A 21104-nucleotide genomic window follows, 5' to 3' on the forward strand; every position below is an offset into this window, starting at 1 on the left:
TTATGAAATTAATTACAGAAAGGTACTGGGGAATGGAATTGCTTCTTTGAATTTCAGTTTAATTTTTGTTCTCGCAACATTAAGTGAATTTCTTGCTTAACATCTATACTTGAAAAGAACAGATTTAAGTAAGAGAGAATTATGGCTTTCTTGACAATGCAAAGTATTCATTTAAATGTCTGCATTAGAACTTTAAATGGTTTCCACTAGTAATATTACTAACTATTCTCAGGTAAAATGAGCAAGATATTTCAGTCATCAGTAATATTTTCTAATAAGGAAAAATACACAACAAATTTTATTTTTATACATACTGAATTAATTATTCATGAAAAAAATACTAAGACAACAGGAATGACACCAGCAGCATGTTTGCACTCTTTATGCGAGAAACTGAAAGTATTTCGGGCTATTGATTAAGCATGTATTATTACCATGTTTAAGAATTATATTCAGAGAACAACAATATAGTAAAAAAAACCCTTTAAAATTTAGATTAAAATTTAGAATAGTGCTTAGAGAAAGACATCAGAAATGATATATTAATTTGAAAATTGGTCCAGTTTTCTACATAAATAATTCATTTAATTTTGCATAACAGAAGGTACAACTTCAGGAATCATGTAATTGTGAATTTTCTACAAGTATATTTTACCACTTCTTTTAACTCTTACTTTTAAATTACTATATTTTGAAAGGAAAATAAAAATGTATCACAGTCATAAAATTATTTTCCACCAGTTTTTGCGCTTTGAGGATATGCTAAGGTATTACCAACAGTGTCATTCTTTATCCAGATTCTGATTTGCAAATAGATTTTAACTAAAGTAAATTAAAATACTTAAACATTCCCTTACTCTCTCCTTTAAGTCTTATAAAAAATACAAAAGTTGTTATCTTTTCTGGACTCCTAAATGTAGAGATCACAAGGTCACAAATTGATCATATATGGAGCTGAAGTTTAAACTCCATTTCTAAATCCCACTTTATCCAACTAAACCTTAGCAATATTACTTAAAGATCTTTTTGTTTTGCTAGAAATTGAATGAATTGAGCTAAATCCAACATAATCATCTGCTTTACCCACTTGACTGTTTTGTAATTAGGGGCCTTAAATTGAAATTTAAAAAAAAGCTTGCACCTAATTTATCTTTTTGAGTTTTTACTTGGTTTTAGAACAAGCTTTTCAATATATTGTCTTAGAAATAAAATAATGAAATATATTTGCGATTAATCATCTCTCTAATTTAGCATGTCTCATTTTGTTTTCTACCATTTTCTTTCAGCTCGTCAAACATTCTGGATCTGTTTGGAATTCTTTCTTTCTTATTCATGTTTAATTAATGACTTCAGTAAACCTGTTTTAGCTCAGAGGCATTTTTCTGTAGTAACACAAATATTCAGTACATGAAAGTCAATATTTGTGTTGCTCATGGACTAAATTATTCATAATGTGTGAGTTAGTCAAGCCAGCTGCTCAACCAACTCAAAGAAGGAGACTATACTAAATCCCTCAGATTTCTGTACTCTCAGAGAAAGGTTATTTTCTCCTCAGCAATAAGATGCAGCAGACTTAAGGATCTTTAAGAAACTCTAGACCTGTTCTTTCTTGAAACATATGGCTAATCATTTCTATTACAAATAATCTACATAAAGATTTACTGCTTAGACACAACAGACTTTCATTAGTCTGTCTGTAAGTCTGTGATCTGTGTATGCGTGCAGGTGATAATATATTGCAAAGAGATCAATCACACAGCAGTAATAGTGAAAGGTCTTGGACTGGAATTTTGGAAAGAAATCTAATTGTGTTTTCTGTCTAACAACCGAACTCTGACATCTACTAAGCTAGTATTTTTGGTGATCACAGTCACTGGCAGAGGAAATGTGTTCAGTGTTTAATTGATTTGTAATTCCAACTTTTTCCCCACACATTAAAAATAATTTCATATCCAGAAGACATTTTAAACTGGCTTTCTACCCTTCAGTTATAATCCTGAGTCCTCCCTATCCCTCCCCCATATCAAGGTACAAAAACCAAACCAAACAAAAAGAATATAGCATAGTTGAAGTTTGTTTTCCTTAACCTGTCACTAGGTTACCAAAATTAATATATTAGATAAACAAACAATCACACACACACATTCCCTGAGGCCTTACATTTGATATAAAAATGAAGAAACTGATTTTTTTTTCACCACTTTTGAATAAATTAAGTAATGGGATTGGAATATTCATTGGTAGCATCTGCGGTAAGTAATTAAACTGTGGTGTTGAAACCACTTTCACAACATTAACACTTCCCCAAAGCTTATGATTTAATGAGCCCATTTATTAAAATCTTCAATATTATTTTCTATAAGTGATCCCTTGTTATCTTTTATCACACGGTTCAAACTTTAATTTTAACTTAATTTGTAAATATGCCCACACTTTTTTGGCGTACATACTGACTTCTGTTGGAATACTAATACTACTGGGTCTATCTTTGAAACTGGTACTAATTTGACCAATTTACTTATCACCCTGATATGTTACTGATTCAAATGTTATTCAGTTTAGGAAAACAGTAATTGTTTTACTCCCCCTCACCCCCCACCAGCTTCTGCCTCTAGTGATGTCTTTTCACAATGATTTTATCAATCTATGTATTTTACATAGTGGCTGAAATGAGTGCAAAATCTGAGATGCAAACTTTCTACACACTTAATTATACTGATGCAGAGATCTACATTTAACCTCATCATGCTAGGCTCTCACTCCAGTAAATGAAAAAAAAATATCTCAAGATAAATCCCTTCTTAAACTAAATACCTATCTCATATGCTAAATACTTACTTTCTAGATATCTAAAATTAGGTGATATGAATCTCTTTAAAGTACCTTGTATTTTTTCCTCTCTAATCCTTGAGGAAAAAAGTAATATCATAATTCTGAGACCCAGGCATATTTTGCAATAGTGTTAAAATACTACATAAGAAATAAGAAAAGTTCTAGAGGTCAAATTGCATTCATAAGGAAGATGAACAAAAAAATCACATTAAAAAAAGAGAAAATAAAAAAAATACCCCAACACTAGAAGCAACAAAAAGGTTGGGCTATGACAAAATATTCTTATTGTCTGGTGTCCTTTGGTTCAAAGGCAGATGTTTTTATGTGAAGCTCTTCTGAATCAAATTCTTTTTTTTTTTTTCTGAAAGTGATAAATTGAATAGAAGATTAGGTAAAAGCATGACAGATGCCAACAAATGCAACACAAATGTTGTTCAGTCAATAACAGGTAATAGCCTATATTTGAAAATTACTGGGTTTTTTATTTTTAACTGTAGTTAACTGTAGTCTACTAAAATTGATGTCATTTTCATAAAACTCCTATAAGAGAATAAGTACAAAGAAATGGAATACAAAAAAAGCATCTTTTCCCTAAATAATGTTGTATTGGGTTTGCGTGGCAAGGTTTTGGTAGTGGGGGGCTACAGGGGTGGCTTCTGTGAGAAGCTGCTAGAAGCTTCCCCTATGTCCGATAGAGCCAATGCCAGCGGCTCCAAGACGGACCCGCCGCTGGCCAAGGCCGAGCCCATCAGCAACAGTGGTAGCGCTTCTGGGATAACATATTTAAGAAAGGGAAAAGAAGTTACAGGGGAGTTGCAGTTGCAGCCAGAGAGAGAGGAGTGAGAAGATGTGAGAGGAACAACTCTGCACACACCAAGGTCAGTGAAGAAGGACGGGGAGGAGGTGCTCCAGGTGCCGGAGCAGAGATTCCCCTGCAGCCCACAGTGAAGACCATGGTGAGATGGCAGGCTGTCCCCCTGCAGCCCATGGAGGTCCACGATGGAGCAGATATCCACCTGCAGCCCATGGAGGACCCCACGCCGGAGCAGGTGGATGCCCAAAGGAGGCTGTGACCCCATGGGAAGCCCATGCTGGAGCAGGCTCCCGGCAGGACCTGTGGACCCATGGAGAGAGGAGCCCACGCTGGAGCAGGTTTGCTGGCAGGACTTGTGACCCCACGGGGGACCCACGCTGGAGCAGTCTGTTCCTGAAGGACTGCACCCTGTGGATGGGACCCACGCTGGAGCAGTTCATGAAGAACTGTAGCCTGTGGGAAGGACTCATGTTGGAGAAGTTCATGGAGGACTGACCCCCATGGGAGGGACCCACACTGGAGCAGGGGAAGAGTGTGAGGAGTCCTCCCCCTGAGGAGGAAGGAGCGGCAGAAACAACGTGTGATGACCTGAACGCAACCCCCATTCCCCATCCCCCTGCACCACTTGAGGGGGGAGGAGGTAGAGAAATTCGGAGTAAAGTTAAGCCCAGGAAGAAGGGAGGGGTGGGGGGAAGGTGTTTTAAGATTTGGTTTTATTTGTCATTATCCTACTCTGATTTGACTGGTAATAAATTAAACTAATTTTTCCCCAAGTCGAGTCTGTTTTGCCCGTGACAGTAATTGGTAACTGATCTCCCTGTCCTTATCTCGACCCACGAGCCTTTTGTTTTATTTTCTCTCCCCTGTCCAGCTGAGGAGGGGGAGTGATAGAGCGGCTTTGGTGGGCACCTGGCATCCAGCCAGGGTCAACACACTACAAATGTTCTTCTGTTTCAAATATGATCTTCAGGTCTTAGAAATAGGCAAAAAGGATGGATAAGAAAATGTCACATAGAAAGGGAACTGTCTATTTAAACACCTTTTCCATATAGTATATTTCAAGGATAAATGTTACAAATGTCTAATATGAAGAATTCTTCTAGTACATACATAATCTCTGAAATGTTGATGGCTCAACTAGAACTAGAGAAGAAAATGTTTCTGATTACGTGGTTTTCTATTATGCAGAATCAATTTAAGGGAGAAGGAAGGATGCAGAAAACAGCACTAAACTGCAAAAATAGGGACTTTACATTAGGGAAGGGAAGCCCAACCCATCTCTTAGACCTCTCATTACCCTTTTTCCAGGAAGACCATTCAAGATACCCCATGGTACCAGTCCAAGCATTTACAATCCCTTTTTCCTTCCTTCTTTAGTTAAAAGTGACAGATTCCAAATGATGTCAAGAGCAATAAAATTTCTGCTTTTAAAACTACCTGTTGTTAACAATTAGTGAAAGTAGTGATTGATCTTTGCCTTCACTACCTTCCATGAGTTATGTTTGCATGATCTCTGGAGGAATGATCTATGGAACACCAACAACTAACAGCAAAACTTGTCATACAGAAGGATAGTTTAATCTTTGCTAGGGTCAACTCTCACCCTGTTACTATCCTGGTAAGCTAGTTACTCTAAAACTAGCTTAGATACCTTTACACTAAATTACAGAAATCATTACAGATCTGGATGATGGAGCAGAGCACATCCTCAGCAAGTTTGCTGATGACACCAAACTGGGAGGAGTGGCTGACAGTGACTGGGAGGGTTGTGCTGCCATCCAGAGGAACCTCAACAGCCTGGAGAAAGGGGCTGACAGGAACCTCATGGAGTTCAACAAGGACAAGTGCGAACTCCTGCACCTAGGGAGGAACAACCTCAAACACCAGTATATGCTGGGGGCCACCCAACTGAAAAGCAGCTTGGCAGAAAAGGACCTGGGATCCTGGTGGACACTAAGTTGAACAAGAGCCAGCAATGTGCCCTTGCCACAAAGAAGACTAGTGGTGTCCTGGGCTGCTGTATTGCCAGCAGGTCGAGGGAGGTGATCCTTCCCCTCTACTCAGCACTGGTGAGGCCGCACCTGGAGTGCTGTGTACAGTTCTGGGCTTCCCAGTATAAGAGAGATAAGGGAAATAAGGGAGACTAGAGAGTCCAGAGAAGGGCTGCTTACCTGGTTAAAGGATTGGAGCATCTCGCTCCTATGAGGAAAGGCTGAGAGAGCTGGGACAGTTCAGTGTAGAGAAGAGGGGTATTTTACCAATCTGGCTCTCTCCGTGGTGCCCGGTGACAGGACCAGAGGCAATGGGTACAAACTGAAACAAGGAGCTTTCATCTGAACATCAGGAAACACTTTTTTACTGTGAGGGTCACTGAACACTGGCACAAGCTGCCCAGGGATGTTGTACAGTCTCCCTCCTTGGAGATATTCAAACACTGTCTGGACATGGTCCTGGGCAACTGGCTCTGGGTGGCCCTGCTTAAGCACAGAGGTTGGACCAGATGACCTCCAGAGGTCTTACCTCAACCATTCTGTGATTCTGCGTTTATAAGTAGAAAATTAGTACAGCTTACATTAAGTAGATATGGAAGTGTTACATGTTATAACAAGGTAAACTTTGACATCTGGGTTTGACTCAGATAGTCAAGGTTTCAAAGTAATTAGATGTGCCTTCCAGGGACTGTACAGCGTGCTGCTGTCCGAGTAGCTACAACATAGCTCCTGAGCAGACAGGCTGAATCTACTCCACTGACAGATTTTAATGTCTTTCTGGTTTGAGGGTATTTGTGGCCCACACTGAAAGGTCTTGCTACCTTGTTTAGATCCCAAAAGAACTGTGAAGTCTGCAGAAAGCTTGTTTTTCTCCTATGATAAAACTTCTCTCTCCAATATCTTTGTTGCCCTCATTAATCAAAATAAAGCCCACTACTACATGATAAAATCCACAAAATCCAGTAGCACTGGATTTTTGCTATTATCACAAGCAAAATATATTACTGGAGAGTGAAAACAACAGTGTTCATTATATACAGTGCAGTTTGAATCTCAGGGTAATTGTCATGTTGTATGCTTGTAGATGAAAACACAGCCTGGACAGGTCTAAGGGAAACAGGTACCTGAAAAGGTATTCAAAACAAGATTTCTAAAAGTGGTCAGTAACTTGCAGCTCTGTTTATGAACATAAACTACACTGGCAGACTCTTAAAAGTGCTTAGCACTGTCATGGTTTAACCCCAGTCAGCAGCTAAGTACCACACAGCTGCTCCCTCACTCACCCCCAGCTCCCAGAGGGATGGGGAGGAGAATGGAGAAAGAAGGTAAAACTCGTGGGTTGAGATAAGAAAGGTTTAATAACTAAAGTAAAATATAATACTAACAATAATAATAATGAAATATAATAATAATAATAATAGCAATGAAAAGGAATATAACAAAAAAAGAAGGGGGGGGGGGAAGGGAAAAAAAACCAAAACAGTGATGCACAATGCAATTGCTCACCACCCGCTGACTGATGCCAGAGCCATGATCTGCACCTCCCAGCCAACTCCTACCTGTTTATATACTGGGTTTATATACATTCCATGGTATGGAATATCCCTTTGGCTCGTTCGGGTCAGCTGCCCCGGTTATGCTCCCTCCCAGCTTCTTGCACACCTGCTTGCTGGCAGAGCATGGGAAACTGAAAAATCCTTAACTTAGGATAAGCACTACTTAGCAACAACTAAAACATCAGCATGTTATCAACATTGTTCTCACACTAAATCCAAAACACAGCACTGTACCAGCTACTAAGAAGAGAGTTAACTCTATCCCAGCTGAAACCGGGACAAGCACCTATCCATTTTCATTAAAATTGCTATGAACAGCTGGGTGTTAAGCATGTTGACAAGTCTCAACATATCAAGTAGATGCCTAAATGACAGTGGAGCTTTGCTGAAAGTTATGTTAATTTTCATTGCTGAGACCCATGCAAGATATTATGATGCAGTTTATTTGTATGATTAAAAAATGAGTGTAAACCAGAGTTTGAACTGGAAGATGACATAGGGTACTATGTTATTTGATCCACTTCCATTGCATTTATTTTTAATAGTTTCATTGAACATACAGGATTTTCAGATGTGAATTATAATATCCTGGCATCCCAATCAGTTAAAATTTATTGAAAAAAATTAAAAATACGTTGCCAAAGAGGATGACTGAATAGCCACACACACATTGAGCAATTTCTGCCACAATCTGATATAATCTACAACCTGACAGTCACTAAGACAGAAAAAGATAGAAAGGTGCCAAATAACATCTATAAATAATATGACCTTGTAAAAACATAAACAACAGGCAAAACGTCTTCTCAAAACTAAAGACATCATTTTATGCAAATAAAACTGGATTACACATTTAAGTATGCACTGAAAATGGTGCTGTTTTGAAGGTCAAGGAAGGATATGCTCTTATTCATATGACTAGAGCTTATAATTGATTTGGACAGTTAATATAATCTAATGTATCAATAAATACGTGTTTTCACATGGACACTATACATTCTAATGGGGACATTTATGAGAATAAATGTTTCACATAGAATGAACTGCATAGAATGAGCAACAAAAGTAGAATATTTTTATCAAAACATTGTTCTGAACCATTGGCAATGCAGAATTAAAGAGAGGCAAGGTTTGTATTTTCTATTCATCATTGTCATTCCCCAATAATTTTATGATCATGTGCAAAAGTGATTTACCTAGTGAAGATCCACTTTTCCACTAAATAAATTTACCCCAACATATATAGTAGCAAACCATGTGCTCAGTATATCATGAGACACCGAATAAAAAGCCAAGTAAGTTGCCTGTGTGTAGGATAAAGAAATGGTATTATAGCATTATGTTGCCACAACTTTTATTTGAACAGCGTCTCATGACAGCTTCAAAGCATTTACTGATACTTTACTGATATTTACTGGTATTTACTAAACTTTACTGATAAAGAACCGTATTTGGAAATGAATGTCACACATAACTGTGTTGAATGGTTATCATTTTCACTGTTTACAAATTTTCACACTGTCAGTTATCTACACAAGAAATGCCAGCCATAGTGACAGGACTTTTGGACAATTTTAGAATTAGCTAAAAGACAAAAAAGATCCCTTTGGATCGTATCTGCACACTGCATTGAACCATCACATCTTTCTTCAGATAAAATACCAGCTGACAAGATACCTCCACAGCCAGAGAAGTTAGAAAAAGAGAAAAAAGTTAGCTTTATTGCATGATCTATATAAGAAAAATAGAGAAATGAGAGCATATTCTGCCTGTACTGACTATAATCAACTAATTGCCGTTTCACAGGCAAGTGAAATTTCAGATCCAAATTTCTACTACATTGATAAGCTAATAGAGGAATATGGAGATCATCCTAGCAGCTTGCCTGAAACCTCCTTTTTTATGGACTCAGAAGTTATTAATTCTTAATGTAATTAATTTATTTTTATTTACTTGAAGTTAACTTAAAAATTACATTAAAAATATTGTCAAACTTCCTCACATTCCCAGATTTATATTATTCTGATACAGGTCGACATTCAAATCAAATGACTGGTTAATTCACTTGCATAAAACCAAGCATTTAGCACCATTTGAGATGCCACATGGTGTCTAAGAATCCACACAGGGCCAGTAAATATGGCACCGAATTTATGAGGGAACACTTCCAGAAAATCTGCTGGGAGCCAGGCAGCATGATAATCCATGGCACCTCTGAAATCAGCACATAGGTTTGCTCTTATGTGCTGGGAACCACGCTAGATCTTCATTGCCTACAGTAGGAGGTTAGGGATTTAGCTGATGTGGAGAAGCCTACACACATAGGTGAATAAGAAACTGAATCATACCTTCAGTCTTTTCAGATGCAAGTTATAATCTCCTGGCATTCAATTTGTTTAGAAATGACTGAAAGAATTCACAAAATGTTGTAGAGGATGATTGAATTTACACACATACTTAACTTTTACCCCAGAACGGTAGGTGAGAACCACTCTAAAAAACCTAGAAATCTAGTCAGATGTGAATTCATACCAGCTGCACTTCTTTAGTGATGCTAGAGATGGTTAGAGAACTGAAAAAGGTTATCACTGCATATTATCAATCACTCTGCTCTGAAGGAGAAAGTTAGAGATTGACTGACATAGAGTGATACCCTCCATTTTTGGTAAGCAAAGGATCCTGCAATTGTTTCTTCTAGCCCAATATATATTGAAAAGGTCAGAACCTGATGAACCTCAGTCTGACGACTGCCTGGTTAATTATTTTTTTAGCAGTACAGAGAAATACCTCTTTGCCAAATGCCAGCTGAGCTGTGGAAGGAATTTACAGGTTTGCCTCACAACTTCAATTATCCAAGCTAGGATTTAAAGTGTTTTTACTCGATTATTATATGCAAATTCATATACACTTTTAAAATCATGTACAGTCAGATGTAATGTGTGCATTCTGAGGGGATTTAGAGGCTTAGCATTTCCTACAGGTTCCCTACAACATCTCTGTATAAATAAGAACAGAACCCAGGTGGATCAGTTCACTTTCTCTCCAGTGACTTACAGGATATTTAAGTACTTCACTTTATAAGGACTGGATTGTTTCTGCCCCTGGGCAAGAAAACTAATTTAGATGCCTATATTAGTTTCCCTGGATCTGAGCCACAGTGTATTTAATACTCAGAGACTATGCATTATCCTACTGATGTGATTTGCAAGCATCTGAAAGTGGTTTATTAAAAGTGTTCCAGAGAGAAAGGCAATAATATCTATGCTTTACCCTACGCTATTTCTTAGCTTTCATAGTTAACCAATGATCTACTATTACAAGCAGTTGCAAAAAACATCCATTATAAACACAGCACACTGGTGGAGTACAAGTTATCTTTAACTTAATCATTTCTGCAAGTAAATATTTGTGCTCTTTTTGTCATGCATATCTTTGCTGAGAAACATTAAAACATAAGTATAACATCCTCATTCTTTACTAGTCATGCTATTCTAGGCACTGAGTATCATGTGTTAACTCCTAACTCTTGTTAGGAGTTATCTTGTTAACTCTTAACTTGTAAATTCCTTCAGCAGCCCAACTGTCATTAGCAACTTCTCACACTCTTAAGAAACACCATAAAAATGTTTTGCCCAATAGAAGCTGCACACATTCTTGGCTCATGCTGTAGCCTCAACTCTAACAGATACATTACACTGTGTACAGACAATCAGCAAAAAAAAAGCTTTTCATCTTAGTAAATGCGATTACATCACTAGTAAGAAAAGTAGGGCTAGGCAGAGGCTCAAACGTGCTGATGAATTGCATTGAATGTTTCCAGGTACAGCCTGAGTCAGGGAATAGGAGATACAAGCATAGAAGAAACCATTCTGTTTTGGGAAAGGAACAGAGAAAGATAAGGAGAATTCAGTGATATAGATATAAACTCTTCCACACTGCCTTCAGGGCCAGAAGTTAATGTTTTAGCTTCAACGGCAGACAAGGTTAGACTTTTGCCTATATAGAATTAGTGAGGATTCAGATGAACCGTTTTGCTCCCTGAGCTGTGGGGATGGTAATCACTACATCATGCATCATGGGGAAGGTAATCATTAGATGATGGGTCAGGATAGTCATCAGGGAACTAGGTAAGAACACCTTTAGTTATTCTAGCCAGACCTTAATGGGTATATCTTTCCACAGCTATGGTTTTTCACCTCTAACTAAAAGGTTCACAAGAACATTCTACTATAAAAGAATGAAATAAATGTATATGTATGTGCATGTGCATGTCTATGTGTATGTATATCCATGCACCAATATATGCTGGGGGCCACCCAGCTGGAAAGCAGCTTGGCAGAACAGGAGCCAGCAGTGTGCCTTTGCTGCAAAGAAGGCTAACAGTGTTCTGGGCTGCATTAGACAAAGTATTGTCAGCAGGTCAAGGGAGGTGATCCTTCCCCTCTACTCAGCACTGGTGAGGCCAAACTTGGAGTAATGCGTCCAGTTCTAGGTTCCTCAGTACAAGGGAGACATGGACATACTGCAAAGAATTTAATGAAGGGTCACAAAGATGATGAAGGGACTGGAGCATCCCTGTTATGAGGAAAGGCTGAGAGCTCTGGACAGTTCAGCCTAGAGAAGAGAAAGCTCAGGGGGATCTTACTAATGTGTATAAATATCGGAAGGGACGGTGCATAGAGGATGGAGCCAGGCTGTTTTCAGTGGTGCCCAGTGAGAGGGCCAGAGGCAATGGGCACAAACTGAAACACAGGAGGTTCTATCTGAACATCAGGAAACACTTTTATACTGTGAAGGTGACTGGGCCCTGGCACAGTCCTTGGAAGCATTCAAAAAGCCATTTGGACGTGGTCCTGGGCAACTGGCTCTAGGTGGTCCTGCTTGAGCAGATGTGTTGGACCAGATGACCTCCAGAGGTCCCTTCCAACCTCAGCCGTTCTGTGATTCTGTGGTTATGAATATGTTTATCATATCATGTCAAAAAAGACATATCCACAAACTGTCTTTAGTGGTTTTGCTTTGTTACATGTACTAATTTTGTTTGATTTTTTAAAATATTAAAATGGTTTTGTTCAAATTTCATTTAAAAATACTGCTGAAAATTGAGGGCAACTGTGGTACCTTTTAGCCACAAAAAGTAGCTTCTTAGAGTTTTTGAACAACTGACAAAATGTCAGCTTAGTGATATTTCTTGTTTGTTTCTTAACTTGTTTGTTTGTTAACTTACTCTCAGTGAAGAATGCTATTAAAAATCGCAGGAAAAAATATTTATGATAAGCTTGTAAATGAACAATTCAAGTAAATAATCTAAAATAGTTCAGCATTAAAAAGGCTTAAAGCACCAAATTTTTACTCTCTCTGAATCCTTTAACAGTGAAAATGAATATAAATTAAGATACATTTTCTGTACAGATCAACACAAAATATTTGGAACACCTATTGACAGGAAGTAACTAAATCTTACCTATTATAACATGAAATAATTTCTTATATTGGTCAAGCCACCAATCTTTCTAGTTTGACTTGAATGAAGAAATATGAACTGTTTTAGTTTAGCAGATGGTTTCAGGCAAATTAAAGGAGCAAAATTAAACTAAAGTTCTATGGCAACATTGCAGGTTCCATTATTTCATTTTCAGCTTCATGATACTTTCCTTTTAATATGTTAACACTGATTGGTTTCTCCCAAATTCTTCTATTGAATTTTGAATTACATTGTTTGATATCCTATTACTCAAGTCTGACTACATTGCCAATATTACTGCTCCCTGAAAGTGAAATGAGGTATCATAAAAACTCAGGCTATAAATGTAAGCCTTCACTTTAAGAGGATCTCAGTACAATCTTTCCGATCTGTTAATAATCTTTGCAGTATATGACTTCATCTTTTTTAGTGAATTTAAAAGTAAGGAACCCAAAACTTTTTTTCTCAAAGGTCCAATGATTAGCTTTTAATTTTGACCTAGCTTCTCTTCAGAGAGCTCTTCAGTTAATTTTCAGTGCAATGAAAATGATAGAGTGTTTTATTTGATTTATACTTAAGTATAAGCCCTAGTAGGAAAAATTTCACCTTTTGGTAATAAAAAGTAAATTTTCACCTCCCAGTGTGGGGATCACTGGTTTACATGCAATTAGCAGTGCAGAAGTAAGCAAACTATGTGATGCCTAGATGAAGTAAAATCCCTATTGATTGGAGGAATGCAGCTAAATTTATGAGCCATACATTTAGAATTTGTAGTGGGATTAGAAGCTCCCGAACATAAAAGTAGTTTGAAACCTTGCCTCTAGATTATTTCAGCTGATACTTTATATACCATAGGATCTTAGAATCATAGAACAGCCCAGGTTGGAAGCAACTTTGAAAGATCTTCTGGTCCAACCTTTCATGGGAAAGGGAGTCTAGATGAGAATGAGACCATTACATACCTTACACACATACATACATTACCTGATATTTTACATAAGGCTATTGGAAAGGAAAGTAAACTTTTTAATCTTGATTCTATTTTTCACCATTTTCAGCAATTCACAGAACAAACAAAATAGTTGTATTCCTTTCATCTGACTTATGTCAATAGCCTCATTTAACTCCGTAGTGGTAGATCTTGCAGATATTAAAGAAAATTATTACTAAGAACTAGGGCAGGGACCAGTAACCAACAAAGCCTGCATGATCTCTTTCTACACAATAAGAGCTAGAAGTGAGGCTGGTGTGTGAACAGTTTAAGTTACCTTTTGTAGGTGCTTGGCAGATTTAAAAAAAACACTTTAAAGACTGCAGTAATGCGCAGTATTGTGTGCTAGCTTTTCAATTGACATAGATCTTGAAAAATAAACACCTCACATTTCTGACAAAGAAACCTTTAACTTTGTCATATTTGACTGTTTCCTTTGTAGCACATTTTATATTGGAAAATAAAACAAAAAAACCCACCCAACCCTCTGAGATCTCAGTATGACACAAAGTGACTGTAAATCATAGCATCATGATTTATGATAGTTCTTGTTTTAATCATCTCCTTCCTAGTATTCTTTTCTTGATCCCTTTCAGAGTTGGTGCATTTTTTGTACATCTAGACATTACAATACCAGTATCTGGTCATGTAGTGAGCTGCCATTCTTGGCCTACCTTCATCTGTATTCCCATATTCTTCAAAATATTAGCTGAAACAGAATAATTACTTAAGCATGTCAGAGAATCATATGCTATGCTTATACTGGTAAAGGAAACAGGGCAAGAAACGATTGCGTGGTGCCAACTGGGTTAGGGCTATAATCCCCTACAGGATACTTGTCTGGAAAAGAGCTAACTGGAGTGGTTCAAATGAGAGCCAGGGATTGAGTTAACAACTGAGCAGTAAGGGTGACCAAGATCTGGTGTTTGAGGTCTCTCCCTGTTTTTCTTTTTGTTTTGCAGTGTCATATACCCAATATGAAGGAACCTCAGGATGTCATTTGAGGATTCCAGTATTAATATTTACTTGATTTTTAAGCAGATTTGAGCTTGGACTTCTTTCTTGATTTTGGACAAGCGAGTCATTCTTGAAGATTAATATCCAGAATAGCAACTAAGATTCACAACCAAAAGTATCTGCCATTGTCATACTATTTTTGTCTTTTTTTCTTTCATGATCTGAAGGAAATAAATTTTGCAGACTCAGACAGAGAAGAAATAGCTCAATGATATCCTTTGCTGTATCAGTGACTCCTTTGTTCATTCATTGGACCCTCAGCTCAGGATCTGATCTCTAAGGAACAGTAAGTATGCTCAAATGAACATGAAGAGATTTAGATATGTGAGAACATTGGCTTCCTATGTAGAAAGAACTCCTGTAGACATTGATATGATCTGATATTATTGCTAGTACAATTATGGAATTATCTAAAAGTCACCATCAAAAAACAAGACTGAAGTGGCAGCTGATTCTGACCTTACTCATCACTGCCCCATTCTCAGTGTTGTGACCTTCCCCATAAACAGTCCTTTTTGGTGCCCAACGTAGAGTGCCAAAAAAGGCTGTGATGGGTTGACCCTGGCCAGCAGCCAAACACCCACCCTGTGTCTCACTCACTCCCCTTTCCTGTGGGATGGGGAGAAAATAAAAGGAAGGTGAGAAGACTCATGGCTCGAGACAAAGACAGTTTAATAGGGAAAATAAAACCTGTGCGCACAAGCAAAGTAAAAAGAGGAATTAATTCATTACTTCCCATTGGCAGGCAGATGTCCAGCCACGTCCTGGAAAACAGAGCCTCAGAACGTGTAACAGTTGCTTGGGAAGACAAACGCCATAACCACAATTGTCGTCCCCCTTCCTGCTCCTTTCCCTGGGCTTTTTATTGCTGAGCACAATGTTATATGATATGAACTATCCCTTTGGTCAGTTGGGGTCAGCTGTCTCGGCTGTGTCTCCTCCCATCCTCTTGCCCACTGCCGACTTACTGGCTTTTGGAGGGGTAGTGGGGTAGGGAAGAGAGCAAGCCTTGATGCTGTGTAAGCACTGCTGAGCAACAGACAAAACATTGGTGTGCTACCAACACTGTTTTAGCACAAGTGCAAAGCACAGCACCATACAGGCTGCCATGAAGAAAGTTAACTCCACCCCAGCCAGACCCAGTACACTAGCTGAAAGGAGAATGATTATCCGGAGGTACTAAACAGAAGAAAATTACTATTTACTTCTCTGAAAAAAAAAAGGGAACTGAAGCCTGAATCACAGAATCATAGAAGCATTCATAGGAAGGGCGCTCCAAAGGACCTCCAGCAGTCAACTAGTTCAACCTCTCACTCAAATCAGGGCTAATGCCAACACTGGATTTGGTGATCACATGGTCTAGCTAATTCAGGAAAACCTTTAATGAAGAAGATTGCATAGCCTCTGAAAAACTTGCTGCAGTAGTTCACTGCTTTCCAAGTGATTCCCCCCCGCCAGCCAATGTCCAACCTGAACTGTCCATGCTACAGCTTGGGGCGTTTGCCCCTTCTTACATTTTGTGGTGCTCCCAAGAAGAATTTGGTTCCATGAACTTCCCTTCAAGAAGTCTTAAGTTGCTATTAGGTCATCGCTTAGCCTCCTCTTCACCAGACTAAACAAACTCGCTTCCTCAGCCTCTCCACTCCGAGCTGACTTACTACCTTGGTAGCCCATCACTGGACCTTCTCCAGTTTCTTCCTATGCCTTTGGAATTGTGGAGTGCAAAATTGGAAATAATGTTCCAGGTGCAGCCTTAGCAGCACCAGGTATTACGGGAATAATATTTTCATATGGCCTGCTGACAGAATTTTTCCTGATGTAGACCAATATGCAGTTTTCCTCATTCATGCTGTTGGCTCATACTCAGCCCATTATTTGTCATAATCCCCAGGGGTTTTTTTCTGAGAATATTTACTATTCTGCCTGTCCTTCTTAGCATGTTATGATATCTGTGGTTACTTCTTTTCAGTTTCAAAGCTCTGCACTTCTTGGGTATCTGTTGGCCCAATCCTCAAGTTTATTGAGGTCACTCTGGATGAAGGGCTGCCATTCATTTTTTCTAATTCTGAACAGTTTTGCTTTTAAACACCCAGATTATTCAGCAGTTGCAGATTATATACACAATAACAGTGATACTATTATTATTAAAATAAAATAATAATTAAAAAAATACCTGAGGTGGAAGCAGTGGTAATCTGACATAAGCAAGTAGCATACTTAGGTCATTGCATCGCCTCTGCATATCATACTTCACCCACATCATTAAGGCATGGAAAATGGTCTCTTCATCAGGAACATTCACATCATCACTAGCAAGAAGTTTATGGAGTTCTTCAGCTGGTAGAAGTAAAAATTCTTGGTTTCTTATAACTTCCATTATATTCTCCTGAGAAGAAGAAAATATTTCAGATTCAGTAATACTGGAAGAAAATAAAAGCAGCTGTTAAAGGTAATAAACCCATAGGATTAGTCAATATGTGCCATACCCAGCCCTCTTACAGCTCATGAGAAAAACAAACCAAAGATGATTAGAATTAAACAGCTATAGTTGTAATTCATATATGAATATATTCAGAAAACAATATGAAGATTATATGGTAATATTGTAATTAAAAATTATCAGAATTAGTAAAGGCTGGGGCAGATCTGTATATTGTTTCAAATTTTTATAAACTCAGTTGTAATTGAGCACATGCAATATACTGTAAATTTTTACATGCACATACCACATTATCCTGTATTTTTTCACTATCTCATCTATTTCTTAAATAACTTGTCAGTCATATAGTTATATTATCAATATCCAGATGATGGTTGTCTATACATATGACAAGGCTGAGAGAAAGATCAACACCATGAATTTAGGATTATTTCTTGAACTGGTTTAGAACAGATTGTTAACATCCAGCTAACATGCAAAATGTATGCAGCAATTAAAATCTCACAATATTGAAATTTATAATACATATAGGAATAACTATAAAAAACTAAACAAAACCTATATAAAGTATATGAAAACATATAGATATAAACCATATAAGCTAAAGAAAAATGTTTCATTTATTTGACGGAATCCTAAGGACTGAATTAAGCTCTCTCTGAACTACCTATGCTACATTAACAGGACATAACAGAAGCACAGTTCTGCAGGGTATCGTTCTCCAAACATTTCTTTTAGGGTGCTTGATCTCTGTGGAGAAATTGCAAATGTGTTCTCGCATTCTTGATTCATAGACAATTGTAAGAAGAAAGTGAAGTAGGTATAGACTGGAGGCACAGGGCCTTCCTCCTGGAAAAAAAATCTAATTTTTTACATAAAACAAAAACCTAAAAAGTGTTGGAGGGAGAAATAAGTTACAATATCTGATAGATAAAAGATAATAATGACTTTCATAATGATATTTTAGATAGACTTCATGAGAGTAAGATGAGAAGCAGGGAAGGAATGACAAAACATCAGTCAAGGACTTAAGCATAGGAACATCAAAATTGAGGGAAGTGGATAATTCCACTGCTACACCCACTCAATTCAGTTCTTAGCATATGAAAACTCAAATTAATGTTGTCTATAATTGCTTGTTTGGGTCTGGGCCAGGGGAAAGACTGACTGGTCATCAGGAACTGAAACAGAAGTAACACAGTATTACTGAGACAATATAACTAATACAGAAAAAAAATGGTGCAAGACTTAAAACGTCAGAATTATACGCTGGCCCTAGTAAGTCACACGTCGTCCTCCTCCAGCCCCATGCAATATAAGGAAGTTATTATTTTAATTCTCAAACATCATATTTTTTGAAAGTTACTGTTTAAAAGAATCTATTAAAAATTAACTGCATATTTTATATAAGGTAGCAGAGATGAATAATACATACATAGACACGACAAAATCATGACAGACAGAAGTTCATTGAAATACATAATGCAATTACACATCAAATACATACGTGCAAATAGAATAAACTAGCTAAAGCTGAAAGTGATGCTTATTATTATGAATGTGAATACTTTTACATGTAAAGCTTAACTTTCAATGAGTAACTTTTTAACTCTACTTATACACCCAAAACGGGATGCTGACACAACAGACAATCAAAGGTACATATATGCTCATGGTCTGTATTAACCGTGCTGTTAAGTTATCTTTACGTAGCTGATAATTAGATCAAAACATGACTCAGTTCTTTTTTTAAATTACTTGATTGAATGTCAATAGGTACCTAAAGAACTAGATTTTTATGGCCTAAGGTTTTAATCTGTTGACTCCTGATAAAGTTTAAATTGTGTGACTAGAACATTGTACAACAGCTTGGAAATATAAGGGAACTAGTTTGCAGACACTTAACCACAAGTTGGCTTAATTCATTTTAATTATAAAGCCATAAAACTCAGAAAATTTCATTGCACTTCTCAATATAATGATTTATAAGCCAAAGTTTAATTAAGGCTGGTTAAACTGACATTAAATCCCATTATGAAAAAAATATAACTCTACTTCTTAATAGGAACCAACATCAAACTTTGCAATAGCATATTAATCCAAAGACCTAATATTATTGAGAAGCATTGCGATGGTGGAATACATTTTATGAACTCACAGAACTTAATTAATTTTGAATAACATTCAGAGCAGGGGCTCTAAATTCAGAATAATAATTTTAGGTTTGATTAAGATTTTTTATAATTTTTAATTGTCTTTTCATTTGGATATATACTTAAGGAGTACTTATTCCAGCCTCTGTACTGATTTACCATTGACTGAAAGTAGAATCTAACAAAGTTTTCAGACAAAACATATGAGCTCAAATCTGTTCTTCTAAACATCTGGACTTACACTAGTTTCATGTTCAGGGCCGAGTATTCTAGAAAATGCTATTTAATAAAAATTCTTTATATAACTGTAACTTCTGCATATATATGGTATATATATACATTTATATGGTATATTTATATATATTTTATATGTATAAAACAGCAATAAAATCCAGGTTCTTGATCTTCAGAGCTAAAAACTCTCTCTTTCAAGTATTTAGCATTTCCTAAATTGACTATTGAATGTTTAGAACTTCCTAGATCACATTTTAATTTCTTGAGATTCATTTCATTTAGAGCAGCAAAGCATATTTCAATGGCTTGCTGTTTTATCATAACAGAAATAATTTATTATGTGCTTATTGTGGAAAAATATCTGCCTTTAAAAATATAATTTGTCTTCATTTTTGCACTTTAGGGAACAGGATACAAAAGATGTCTGTGATCTACTGGTTAAAATTTTCAGGATAAATGAAATAAATTTTAACTTATTCTGAAATTAAGGTGCAAGATAGGAATTGAGCTACTCAGTCCTGCTCTAGTGAAGTGCTTTCAGGAATGGTCAGGTCCTCACGGGCTGAGAAACCTTAATTTTGAGAATAAGGGTACTCAATGTTTAAGCATGTCCGTGATTATGTGACAGAGGTGTATGAGTTTTCAGGACCTGTAACTTTTGACTCTGATGCTTAAGAAGCTGTGTAAATCCAGTCTTCACTGTCTTATAAGTCTCATAAGATCAACTGGGCTGTGACTAATGCCTCTCCTGCATGGGTCATTCACTTAGCCTTTCCCTTCAGCAAGAATTGTAATGTTTTAATTAAGTAGAGTAGTGAATTTTTGCTTTTAAATTAGAAAAGGTAACTTACAGTAGAAAGTATGAAAGTCTCTGAACCCACTTGGAGAAAGCTATGTCTCACTTGGTTGCCCTTCCGCTTTCTCAAAATGATGATGCAGTAACCATTGCTGTGGGGTCATAGCATTTCCATGGCAGAGCTGTTTCACTTTTAAACCTTTTCAGCAGCACACAGGATTAGAATTAAATGACCATAAAGCATTAGCACAGTAGAGTCACGTAAACAAAGCATATCAGTATTTAAAGGTAGATAAGCAAGCACCTGAGTATCTGAGTCTAACAGATTGTGCATCAAAGGAACATAAATGCTCTAAAGAAATTAAAATATTACCAAATGGAATTTAATAAAAATAAATTCTACTACATATATCCTTATAATGATGTTATCAATACAAATGATTTTTTTTTATTTTTTTTTATATCAAGACTTGTAATGATCATTATTTCACATGGAATCAAATTATCTTGCAAAAGTTAGTTCTCTGATGTTTATGTCATTGATTTCACTAGTCAGCATGTATCAGTTGTAAGGAAGAACCTGAGAATAATTTCTTCAGTATTATAAAAAATATGAAATAATTTCATACCTTGACAAAGAATGTCAAGTTCCGAGACTGCTATTTAGAACCTGTTATATCAGAGTTGCCGTGGCAGTAAAATGCTTAGCAGGTTTTGGGGGTTTGGATGTAGTGGTCTTATTTAAGAAGTTTTACATTTTATTGATTTTGATGCTGTGGCCTTTCCAATACAAAAATGAGAAATGCACAAAATAAT

The 21104-nt window shown here is 37.0% G+C and overlaps 1 protein-coding gene across 2 annotated transcripts in view; it reads right to left on the reverse strand.

Annotated features, from left to right (window-relative positions):
• The window catches only part of KLHL1 (kelch like family member 1), a 264033-nt gene that overhangs the window by 92200 nt on the left and 150729 nt on the right, over positions 1-21104 (reverse strand). For both annotated transcript variants that reach the window (XM_050900633.1, XM_050900623.1), the window contains one exon: positions 16839-17051. In XM_050900633.1, the coding sequence (XP_050756590.1) occupies positions 16839-17051 (213 nt within the window). The remainder of the gene's footprint in view (positions 1-16838; positions 17052-21104) is intronic.

This window comes from Gymnogyps californianus, chromosome 1, assembly GCF_018139145.2.
Source record: "Gymnogyps californianus isolate 813 chromosome 1, ASM1813914v2, whole genome shotgun sequence".
Taxonomy (NCBI): Eukaryota; Metazoa; Chordata; class Aves; order Accipitriformes; family Cathartidae; genus Gymnogyps; species Gymnogyps californianus.